At 36.1% G+C, this 12929-nt stretch overlaps 1 protein-coding gene across 1 annotated transcript in view; it reads left to right on the top strand.

Annotated features, from left to right (window-relative positions):
* Nucleotides 1-1473: 1473 nt before the first annotated feature.
* Nucleotides 1474-12929, top strand: part of LOC135090317 (CAAX prenyl protease 2-like) — a 12337-nt gene continuing 881 nt past the window's right edge. The window contains exons 1-7 of the mRNA XM_063987034.1: nt 1474-1647; nt 6495-6597; nt 6785-6935; nt 7846-8013; nt 8292-8360; nt 8798-8860; nt 9148-12929. The exon at nt 9148-12929 is cut by the window's right edge and continues 881 nt beyond it. Coding sequence (XP_063843104.1) covers nt 1553-1647; nt 6495-6597; nt 6785-6935; nt 7846-8013; nt 8292-8360; nt 8798-8860; nt 9148-9347 — 849 coding nt within the window. The 5' untranslated portion in view covers nt 1474-1552 and the 3' untranslated portion in view covers nt 9348-12929. The remainder of the gene's footprint in view (nt 1648-6494; nt 6598-6784; nt 6936-7845; nt 8014-8291; nt 8361-8797; nt 8861-9147) is intronic.

The raw sequence follows: 12929 nt of genomic DNA, 5'->3' as shown, positions 1-12929 counted from the left end.
TAGTGGAAAAATCCCAAGTATAATGAGGATGTTAAACAAGTTTAGATGTAGGATTCGTCACGAAACTCGATGACGATATCTTCCTGGCATGAATTTGCATTATCCTACCACTCATTTTCTTGTATTTTTACGTTCATGAACACGAAGAGATGTCAGCCTGTCACTGGCATCAGCACGAAAGATAAGTAGCATTTTTGGTATCACTTTGGGTCCGGAACTTATGTGTTCACCTCAAGTGCACCGCGAGACTACATCGTCTCCATGGTGTGGGGTCAGAAACAGGATACTTTTAACCTACTTGGCTCACCAGAGGACTGGCAACAGAGGATTGTCACTACTGGCAACGAAGTGCTCACTCTCATCCATATGACAGAAAGTTTCGGAGCCAGAGTGAGCACCGCCCCGGGTTGCCAGTCCCATAGTAACTAGATAGGGGCGGAGCGGAAAGTTCAGTCCGACGTCAATCTAAAAAAAAAAAAAAAAAAAAAAAAAATGCTGGAATCGCTGTGACTTGAGTCTGTCGCGTGACCAACTCTGTGCGGGAAAAAAAAAAAAGTGGAATCCAGCTGGCTGCTACTTTGCAGAAATCTAAAACATGTAGGGAAGACAGGCTAACAGACCGCAAATTGACGGAGATCACTGGTTAGCAAGCCATTAATAGCACATTCCAAAGGCTTCGGATGGAGTGTTCATTCCAACGAGAACTTCTTCATATGGTGGATGGATAGAGGGACCACGAGATCGTGATGCTGATCTAGACTGCGGCTGAAAAACGAGAGGCCTTTTTCTTCCCCCCTCCCACCCTTTCTTTCTACTGTTAGGTTTACAGAAAGAAAAAAAGCTTACTAAAAGTGTTAATCCCCAAAGAGTAATCAAAAAGATCATCCAAAATCATGAGGAAAAAGTGCCTTGAAATTTTCCTCTTAAAAGAGTTCAAGTCAGATCGGAGGAAATACAGAAGCTTTGTATTCTCTGAGGCACAAGGGAGTGAAAAACTTCGTGTGCTGCAAGGGATGGACTACATTTGCACTAACCTATTGTATGCATGTAACTGGTGAACAGCAGCTCTTGTATAATGAACCACCAGTAAGGATGTTTGCCTCATTAGAGAAGCAGCTGGTGTAAATATTTGAGACTCTTGATTCCTCATGCAAGGCTAACTGTCCTGTAACAGAATAACAATTAGACCTCTCAGTCCTTTCACTCAAGAGGCCACGTTTGCTGCAGGCTCCGAAAATAACACTAGAGAGAGAGAGAGAGAGAGAGAGAGAGAGAGTATAAAGTAATGAATGTAAGTAAAGGAGCAAGAGAGCAAGTGACTGAGCGAATGAATGAGCGAACGTAAAATAAAAAATAAGAAATAAATAAATAAAAAATAGAGAAAGTTAATGAGATATAGACAGAGAGAGAAAGTGAAAGTAGGAGCACCATTCTGTATATCTTTCTTGGCAAGAGAGAAAGGGAGGGAGGGAGGGAGAGAGGGTGAGTATCGCGCGAAGTAAACAGACAGACGAGGCGGCGGCGAGCTGAGAGCTGCTGCGCCTCTATCACCATGAGTGGGTGGTGCCTCAAGGAGATCTTCGTCTGCTTCCTGCTGTCAGTCCTCTACGTCGGGAGTCTATACGTCTGGAATGCCACTCAGGGAAGGTAAGGGGTTAGGGCTCATCTGTTTAGCCTCCCTTGCCCTTGTATCTTAAGTGGGGGACAGGGAGTAGGTTGTCAGGGCTGGAGTGTTGGGTCCTTATGTAGGGTCCTCACGTAGGTCCTGTGCAGCATGCAGTCACTACCTATGTCTGTTCTCACATGATTTGATACTCGGGGTAATATTCTCATGGTGTTGAGTGCTACTTGTCCTGTTCCCTGTGGTTCTGTAAAGTGGGATGAGGTCTTGAGTCCAGAACACTTGCAATGTAGGTAAATTTTATCACAGTTACACCCTCAGCACTCCGGTTAATGAAACTGTTTTCTTATGATAAACTGGAATGTTTTGATGTAATTGGATGCTCGTTCAAGATACTAATAGCTTCATAGCTGCCTCAGTTCTGTAGCCATACATAATGCTAAAACTGCAGTTTCATACAATGCTTCTGTAATGATCTTCTTAGGTAATTTGTAATGTATCACCTCAAATTGGAATGTTTCCACTCGTATCGCCTCAAGCTAATGTGTAACCATAACATGCTCAGTTCATAGAGATATTGAACACTTGATCTAGAAGCAGAAATAAATCTCGGGTTTTGGAGAAGGGTGCATTGTAGGGAATCAGACGCAGGACTCCGAGCATGAAAGCCTACCACATAACTCATTGAGCTTGAAGTGCACTCCATCCTAAAGCAGGATTGTGAGGGTTCAGTGTGTGGGTCATTACAATAACAACACTAAAAAATTTACCAGTGGATGAACAGATGGACAGCACTGTAAATATTGGGACCATAATGATCATCAGGTCCCAAGTTAATTTTCGGGGCCTTTGTGTTCTCAGTCACTACACTTCTACTTTCTTTTTTGTCCTTATTCCAATGCACAAATATCTTCAAAATTGAGATCTGGAGATAAAACTGATTGTCAATTTCTTCGCCAGGTAATGAGGATTCTTCAGAAATTAATCCAGCTGATTGTTTCCTAACTGTTGCACTTCTTTTCAAAATCATGCCAACTAATCGTGCAAGATGATATTTACCATGATGGTAGCTGATGACAAACTAATAAGATGGTGTCAGAGGCAATCTTGAAAAATATTAGGTAAATAAACATGTATCTCATGAACACTAGCAGTTGGTTACTTGGAGCAGTAGCATCATACTGTTTGTCAAAGGCTGTATAGATACAATGAAATAACTTACCATCATGACTAACAAAGTCCTCACATCACAGTACAACATTGTATGTTTATATCACTCAGTACCAGGGTGAGACAGCTCCTGCAAACAGTCATCTGAATTATTATTAGATTCCAACGAAAACTTATCTTGTGAAACTTCCTAAAATTTCATCCAATAATGATAAATAACTTTCTGATTTCTCTAGAGCATTATAGTGAAGAAATAAAATAATACCAAGGTAGGATTTGAAATTCTCTTAATAGTAACATTTAAGGCATTTAAGCCATACCTGCATCCTGCTTATTGCATGAAACTGCAGACTTATGCATAAGAGGATTAATTACATCAGAAACTTAATGTTATATTAATAAAAATAACATTAAAACTTATCTGAGCATAACTTTACCAAATGAAATATAGCATATTTGAATGTAACTTAACCTAAATGAACATGCCACATTACAAGTTCAGCTTCTTGGGCTTTCTTCCTCCTCATCCTCATTCTCATCCCCTTCTTCCTCGTCCTCCTCTTCCTTCACTTCCTCCCCCCTTTGCCCAGCAGGCAGCAGGTGATGGGGATCACTATGGCAGGCAGGACCTGCTACCTGATGTAAACTAGTATTTAAAAATGTATATGCAAAAACTTAGTGATTTCAGAGAAAGTAGTTTAAAAATTGGTTTGCTCAAAGAATGTTGAATGCCAGGAGCTTTCCTTCCCAGTGCTGTGGGTGTAATAGTAAAATGAAACTGCAATTCATACTCATATCCTCTCTTTCTGGGTCGTCAACCGTCCCATGTGTTATTTTCAGAATAAGGTATGTGGAGGTTTGTTCGCTGTGGTCTTAGCCCTTTGGCTGTTTTAGTTCCTGCATGCTGTAAATTTTATGCCATGCTCTACCAAGTGGCAATTTCAACCTTAAGAATGATTGCACACCTAATAGCTGAACTCAGTGTTGTCTGGTTTACTTTGATCATACAACAAGCCTGGATATTTTTAGCCATCTATATTTATTTTTCTTAGTTTTTCACTCACTACTCATTCACCTGAGGTACATAAGTCTGAAGCAACCCACAGCCATGGTGGCCACAGCATTTTATCCTCCATTATGGGATTCATCCATTTGGAAGTTATACAATTGCTTTGATATGAATGTATACTTATCTGTATGTAAAGTACATACAGGTACATACTCATGTATAATGCAAAAAAAAAAAATATATATATATATATATATATATATATATATATATATATATATATATATATATATATATATATATATATATATATATATATATATATATATATATATATATATATATATATATATATATATATATATATATATATATATATATATATATATATATATATATATATATATATATATATATATATATATATATATATATAATGCAAATCAGAAAAGTATATGAATAACAAAATCCAGTTAAGAGATGAATGTGGGCAAAAAGATTGCATGGATAGAAATATTTTAAGTAAATCATTAGTTTGTTTATCATGTAATAATTTTTAAAATTTTCATTGTAATTATAAATTGTAAAAGTTTAGATCTATATTTGTATTTTCTCCTTTTTTTTTATTATTTTAGCTATTTTCAGTGTTTCTGTGTATGTTTTTTTTTTATTTATTTTTTTATTATTATTTTCTTTGGGAAAAGGGCAGTTGTGTGAAAGAAGTGTCAATCTAGTTCAAGCCTGGAGATTCACAGAGCATGTGTCATCTGACCATGGACATCAGCCTAAGTCATGTTGTACTGAAACAGAGTTGATAGATGAATGGTCATTTTTATAAGATTGTGATTGGAGCAACACAAGACTTCATCTTCACTGCTGCATTGTTGGAGGGAAGTCACATCTGTAGTTTGTGCTTTAAAGTTTATTATTGATTTATTTATATTTTTGATACTTGTCACCACTTGGGTTCTAGAGTCTGCAGGAAAACGATCTTTTTCCTTTTCTCATTGATGCTGTCATCTTTACTTGTGTCTGGATCTTGTGGAAAGGGAATGAAAGAGGAAGGCTGTTACAGCAGTTGTTTAAAAAATAATTTCTTCCTACAGCATCAACATTACTCCATATTACAGTATTCTGCTGCTTCTTATAATTTTGTAGTTATGACACATGAGATCATTGTCACAACAACATTCTATGTGACTCCCCCTCTCAGCTACACTTATAAGGCAACTTAAATACATGCTCACTATTCATTACGTGGGCTTTATATCACTCCATGGCAGATATTGTGTCAGTGTGTGATTAGTACTGTATCAGCACCAATTTTGAGAAATCCAGCAATAGCAAACTAGAAGTTTCTAAAGCAGACATATAAAGCTTGAGATAAGGCTGTACAGGAATCTTACTTGTAAGAAATTATGAAACTTGGATTTTGTGAAATTTGAATACCCTCTTTACCCTACAATTATTGTAGGTATATTATCAAATTTGTGCAATTTTTTATTTGTATATTTAACACATATTCTATTTTTATCTTCTTGCCTCTACATGTATCTCACCCTGATTTTTATATATGATTTTATTTAAGTGCGCATAGTTCATTATAATCTTTACTTGTTACTCAAGATGTAACTCAGAATTTGATAGAACATTGCTTGGCATGTTGATGCATCTAATATGAGAAAACATACAGTTCTGAAATTCAACTTTTGACTTTGTGAGTTAATGTAAGTACTATAAATAATGGACATAGGGAAAAGGTGATTAGGTCCTGGAAGCAATCATTTGATACACTGAACTGATGGATAGGCATGAGGATTCAGGGTTTGTTTCAGTAACATAGTAGATTCACCAGTGGAAGCTGCCTGCATTGAGGAACACATTTTCTACTGAGTTCCTAAGACCAGTGTTTCTTGCTCATGTCCCTCAGGAAATCCCTTCATAAATATGCCCATAAGACTATAGGAAATAGTATTTTGTAAAGGAAAAGATGAACTGTGCTGTTGTGTTTCCTGATTCTGCTGGTGCATGAAGTTAAATGACTGCTGTAACATTATTGGTGGATGTAGCTTGTCCTATTGATTGTACTCAGTTCTTTAGTGTTTAGTTGCCTTGTTCAAGATACTGGTAAAAGAAATACACAAGCATACATGTTTTCATGATATTGATGTATACAATGAACATTGTGTAATAACTTTTTTGTCTGAATTTGTCTCATCAACCTTCAGATAACAAAATGGTTCATTGTTCTGTGTAGTTTGAAAGACTTTTTTCATATTGCAATGAAATTTGTCTGTTCACTTAGGGATACAGGTTTCCAGTTATGTATGTATATATATGTTCATTTGTTTATTCATGTCTTTTAAGATTATAAAATGGTTATATTTATATATTCACAAAGATAATCATTACAGGAAGTTATCCCTCATGGGATGATAAGAATTTAAATAGTTTTAAGAAATGAACTGAAAACTTTGAAGTTCATAATGCGGTTTTACACAAATGTTTTACATTCTAGTTGTTTTGGTTTACACGTGGCTGGTGTGTTGTGAGTGCCTGTAAGCTTCTGTGATACGTGTTGCTTTATTTCTTTTTCTCAATACTTTGTAGTGACTGAATTGATATAGTATTATATAGCTTATATAATTAGAAATATATGAAATGTGAATTAACTACCTGTCATAACTCCTGCAGAGACCATCCATCTACAATTAAGAAGCGATGCATCAGTGTTTTCTTCATGACAATAGTGTCACCACTATTTGTCATATGGTTTGGAAATCAAGACTATGATGAGGTAAAATGCAATGAATAACTCTTGCAAGAATAAATTAATTGAAAAATAAATTAAAGTTACTTAAGAATAGATCTATTAAAAGATTGAACAAACCTGTTTATATCAATGTAAAGATAACATGCTATACTGTATGGTTGTGTGATAGGAATATGTTAAACCTTTGTCCAATGTGTTTGCTTTATTGCAGGTTTCATTATGGGCTCAGATGGGCCTGAGGTGGGAAGGCCTTCTCCCGGCATTGGTTGTGCCTCTTTTCCTTACCTTCATTCTGTTTTTGGGTCCCCTTGTACAGTCTCATCTCTCTGTTCCTGTAACAGCTACTCTTCGCATGTACATGGGTACGTTTGATAGGTTTGGGATGAATTCACTCAAAATATAAAATGTTACATTAAAATTTTTTTCTATGTATATACCAGGTCAGCAATTCACATCCCAGACAAAGTACCACACACTCATATACACATTATTCACACTCTTAGCCCTGTTGTTCCCTAGTGGAAAGAGATAATGTCATGAACCACTCTACTACACCCCAGGAACTTAGGCATAGCACAACTGGCCACATACTTATACAGCAAGGCCTGATGACATACACTATTTTACCCCTGCCCCTTCATAATGAGACTAACAGAAAGAAAGCAATGTTCCATGATATGCATGAAAATAAACCAGACAAGAATTTACTAAATATGACTTAATAGAATAAAGATTTAAATATACAGTAGGCCCTTAATATACAGAACAAGCTCCATTATTTACCTGGGATGGGATTAAATGGAATTGGCAAAATAAGAAAATAGAAGACTTTTAGGGTCTGATTCAGTAATTTGGGTGAGAGTGGCCAAAGTCAAATAGTTGTAATGATTCCCTTCTTGTAATTGAGACAAGTAGACTCTCTCTCTCTCTCTCTCTCTCTCTCTCTCTCTCTCTCTCTCTCTCTCTCTCTCTCTCTCTCTCTCTCTCTCTCTCTCTCTCTCTCTCTCTCTCTCTCTCTCTCTCTCTCTCTCTCTCTCTCTCTCTCTCTCCTCTCTCTCTCTCTCTCTCTCTCTCTCTCTCTCTCTCTCTCTCTCTCTCTCTCTCTCTCAACAATAGACAACTCATGTTTCACTTGTAAAGAGGATAGTTTCAGGTCACTTAAAGGAATGAAATTAACTTTGATGTTATGAAGTTTTTATCACATAATTGAGAGAGTATGTTTAAGAATACTGATAAATGCAAGTAATATTAATGTAATGATGAATATTTCAGATCCCTTGTACTGGTATAATACAGCACAAAATCCCATATGGTGGAGAAATCAGCTTGTTGCTCCTTTCTCTGAAGAATTCACATTTAGGGCCTGCATGTTACCCATCCTGCTGCAGTGCCTCACCCCAGGGAAGGCCATCTTTGTAGCTCCTCTGTTCTTTGGTGTTGGTGAGTGGCTTCTATAGGAGCAAAGTGCAGTGGTGAAGTTGTATGATCATTGTGTTTTGTAAGAAGCAGCATTTCAGATGTGTGAAATGTTCTGCTTACATATGACTATTTTACTGAATTTTGTTGAATGTTCTTATTTTGTGGAGTTGGATGACCTATGAGTCTTTTCCTCCACAAAAGATATCTTGAATTTTAGTAACAGTTCTTTTTGTTAGATATTAGTTTTAAGTGTGTTTCCATTTTTTTCTGACTTTGTGTGATTTTGCTTCCTGTGACAGCTCACCTCCACCATGCCGTGGATCGCCTGCATGCTGGGATCACCCTGCCAGCCGTCATCCTCATATCCAGTGAGTATGATCTCCAAGTGTTTTGTTCTCAATTAATAAGTTTGCTTATTGTTTCATTTTGTTGAGTATACCTCTAAGATGCTTTCTTTCAGTCAAATTCAAAACTATTGAAAAATAAATAAATAAAAAAAATCAGCAAATATTTTGCCTGTCCTAAGACTGCTCTGTGATATTGGGCAGATTTTTATTTACTTTTTCTATTCATTCCCATAATGAGCAAAAATTAATATGTATCTAAAGCTTCTCAAAACTGAAAAATGTTAACCATTTGATTCCTTATAGTTTCATTAAGATAGTGAAAATTTTTTGAAGTAGTAAATTTGTTTAATTTTTTCTATGGATATATCTTTGGTCCTAATGATGTCATACATGGTTATATGAAGGGTAACAGTGATTATGTTTCATGGAACTCAATAGTGTTAATTTTATCTTTTCAGGTTTCCAGTTTTTGTATACATCAGTATTTGGTTTCTATTCAGCATTTCTCTTTATCAGAACAGGTAATTATCTTATATTACAAATTATTTCATGTCTCATAATGTTAAAATTATAGTTTTTCTCTCGTCCCTTGATTTGTTTGTAGTGAATTTTAGCATACATGGCATTGCTTATTACCAGGTACAGTCAGTCCCTAACTGAAAGTGTTCCTTCATTTCACCCATGTCCACCATGTACACCCCCCATAACCCTGTGCAGGTCTCCTGGCATGTTCTTAGCATATGATATCTTAATTTTCTTTAGATTAACTCATGAATCATGTATTCTGACTTAATTTTTTCTCTTTCAGGGCACTTTCTTCCTCTATTTGCTGTTCATGCATTTTGCAACCACATTGGTGTTCCTGAAGTGAAGGAAATGCTGAAGGCCCCCGCCCCCCTGCGCACCAAACTGATGGCCTGTCATGTGCTGGGTTTGGTTGCCTGGTACTTCTTGCTTTATCCGCTCACTGAACCCTCCCTCTACAGCAATGCTGCATTAGCATTGTGAAGGAAGCCTTAAAGTACAGTAGTAACCAAACATTTTTATGGTAGAATTGTAGACATTTTGTGCAGAATTGTTACATACAATTTAAAGTTTTAGTAGTTCAGAGATGTTGCTTCCTGTTCGTAGGATGTTTGATCTTTTATTCTTGAATAGTGACATGACATTTAAATCATGGTTCTTGTTCATTTAATTTGTGTATTTATTTATGTATTCATTTGTTTTTATCATCTTGTAAATTGTTCATACATGGTCACTCATCCCTTTGGAACTCATCCACCATCTATGTTCCCCCAGTGTCTTTTATTGCTCAACTGTGCTATCTTCCTGTAATATATCAACAACATTAACTTTGAACACATTGCATATATATTTTTTTTTTATATTGCTTATATAAAGTAAATGGGGGAGTTTATAAGAAAACAAATTCTGTAACCGTCTATCAGTATCTGATGCCTTTTCCAAAGAATTCCTCCATGACAGAAGTCTCCTGTCATATCTGTCCTTGCATTTCTTCCTTGCAAGTTCCAATCTCCTCACTCTCTTGTCCCTCCCCTTTCTCTCACATGCCCCTGCATTCTTTCCTCTTATTTCATTGGAGGTCATTCTTTTGCACCAGCTGCATTTATCATATATATATATATATATATATATATATATATATATATATATATATATATATATATATATATATATATATATATATATATATATATATATATATATATAAAAACACACACACACACACACACACACACACACACACACACACACACACACACACACACACACACACACACACACACACACACACACACACACACACACACACACACACACACACACACACACACACACACTAGAGCCCCTGCATCCATGAACTTTAGCATCTAACAACTAACTGCTGGGAAAATTTATTTAAATGTGAAGTATAAGCTCACACATGAATTGCTTGCATGCATAATTCTGTCACTGCACACCAGGCAACTTCTCAACCCTGTTAGCACCATATTAAAGGCAGCATTACTTGGGGCATTTCTTGGGCAAACATAACTTTTGTCATTACAAGGGCTCTCACGTTGCAGGTAACACATACATGATGATGAATGTGTCACATCTGCACAGACCAGTTAAAAGATTTATTATCATAAAGCTATTAAATTCATATTTTTTCATCATCAAGATGTTTCTGTATTCTGCCACACATGCACAGTAATTGGCACTGGCTTTGATAGTGGCTCATGGCTTAGTGGCATAGTAGTGTTTTCTAAACATAAACAACACAGAATTCAATTTAGCATGAGATAAAAGATCTGCCATTTCTGCTTTTACATGTAATAAACATCACACTGCATTAGACCTCAGAGGTGTCCAGACAAACTAGGGATTTATGCCAGTTTAGAACATTATGGGCAAAATTACTATGACTGCCCTCCCCTTTACTAGACTTATCTACAGTTAACTGAGCTCAGTGTCAGTCACCACTCCTCCACAAAAAAACATTTATAAGCAAATCAATGCTGCATGCTTCACTACTTGGAGGACAGGAAAAATAAAATAAATAAATAAAGGATTGAAGAAGTCCCCAGGCCAACACCAGCCTTGGGTAAAAGTTTTTATTTATTTGTTTTATTTTTCTTTCTTTCTTTCTTTATTTTTTTTTTACACAAAAGATAGCATAAGGTTTTGTGGGAAATATTAACCTTCATCATCTTTGGAAGAGACCAATCACTCACCACTTATTTATGTATTAAATATGGTACATGAACCATTCATTAACTTTAGTTAAACATAAGGGGTCATTTAACCAAATAGTTGTGACTGTTGGGGCTCTAGTGTACTCTATTGTTCATCTCACGTTGTGCCATTCTTTCCTTGTATCCAAACCACCTTAGAATTCTGTGTTTGATCCCCTCCACCTTTCCACATTTCATTCTTTCACCATTGCTTGACACACCAAATCTGTTAGACCTGCTTTCACTACTTTCACCATCCATTACTTGCAAATCACAGACTCCAGGAACTCCTTTCAACTTGATCATTGTCTTTCATTCAACACTCGAGTCTTTTCTGCATATGGTATGCATAATTTCTCTTTAGCTCTTACTTAACATATTATACAGCCAAGAAGTGGGATCATAGGGAACATTAAGAAAAAAATGCCATCCAACTTGCAGTTTATCAGATGAGGTGTATAGAACCAAAGGGACATTGGTGCCAAAAACATGATTTTGAGTTATTGCCATTTACCATTTATCTTATGGTAGATCCATAAAAAACTAGCACAATAGTGGCATGGTGACTTCTCTCATGCCCTCTGTTCACTATTTGGCAGAGCCTTGGGGTGGTATAGCCATGCTATGTGCTGACTGGGAGGGCATGCTGAGTTAAGATGCACCTCTGCCTCTCAAATTTAGGAGTTGGTTAAACATTCACACTTAAAAATAAAGCACATGACTTTAGCTCCTCTATTTACTCACTAGATGGGTGAATATTGTACTGCTCACACTATAATCATGCAGAGGAGGGATATCATCCTATGCCTTTCATGATTCAGGGTCAACTCAAAACTGGTAAACTGGTGCAGATGTCCCATGGGCTTTAGATACCTCAGACATATGCTGAGATAAAAACAATCTCAGGCATTCAGGAGGAGTCATTTAAATGATGTATAATTTCTAGCAGTGTCTTAACAATCTTCCATGTGTATACTTTTTTCTCTTTTTTCATCCTATACTAACACAAACATACATAATGTGACATGGCAAGAATCATTCTAATAGAATAGATAATATTTTCAAATATCGTTTGGTATTGTTATTGATATGAAATGTTGATACCTTTATGAAATTTGTTCAAATGTTATGGTGCTTTACTGTGGTTGGTGAGCTGACAAGATTATCAAGTAGTGATGGTGAGGAAGGATAGTTTTAGGAACCTCACATATGATAATGTGAAAGCAAAAATCCAAACCCATTTTCACTAAGAAGAAAGACAGCAAACTATTTAAAGATTATAAATTTGATATGAATGACTTCAGGGTTAATGTATTTTCATGTCAGCTTTTTGTTACATGTTTTTCCTAACCTGTTGTCTGTTTTACGAGAGCAATCATAACCTTTACAATCATAGTTATAGTGATGAGAGATTTTTCAACATTATCTGTTTAACACCTCTGTGATGTGTCAACCATTTCTTATTTCATACAAGGTTCCCAATACATACAGTAATCTCTCATTTTAATGGAGTCTCAGTTCCATAGCAGGTCTGTTATATCCAGAAGTCTGTTGCATAAAGTAAAATTCAGTGTTCATGAGCTATATACTGCATATCTTTCTATAATTTATTTCTGGAAAAAAAACAAGAAAAATCTACACACTTTGCCAGTAGAGTCTTTTTAACCACTGTTTATTGATATTAACTAAGTGAGATGAGATGGGAGTGTGAGTATGTCTAGTCACCATGGGCCAATTTTGTTTACACGTGATTTCATTGTTACTTCCCCTTTTGTGTTTCTTCTGTTCTGACATATCTGTGTTGTATGTACTACCATTTTATTCAATATGGCTATCATGTCAGTATGATTTC

The sequence above is a fragment of the Scylla paramamosain genome, chromosome 3 (genome assembly GCF_035594125.1).
Source record: "Scylla paramamosain isolate STU-SP2022 chromosome 3, ASM3559412v1, whole genome shotgun sequence".
Classification (NCBI taxonomy): domain Eukaryota; kingdom Metazoa; phylum Arthropoda; class Malacostraca; order Decapoda; family Portunidae; genus Scylla; species Scylla paramamosain.
This window is presented reverse-complemented; position numbering and strand designations above follow the sequence as displayed.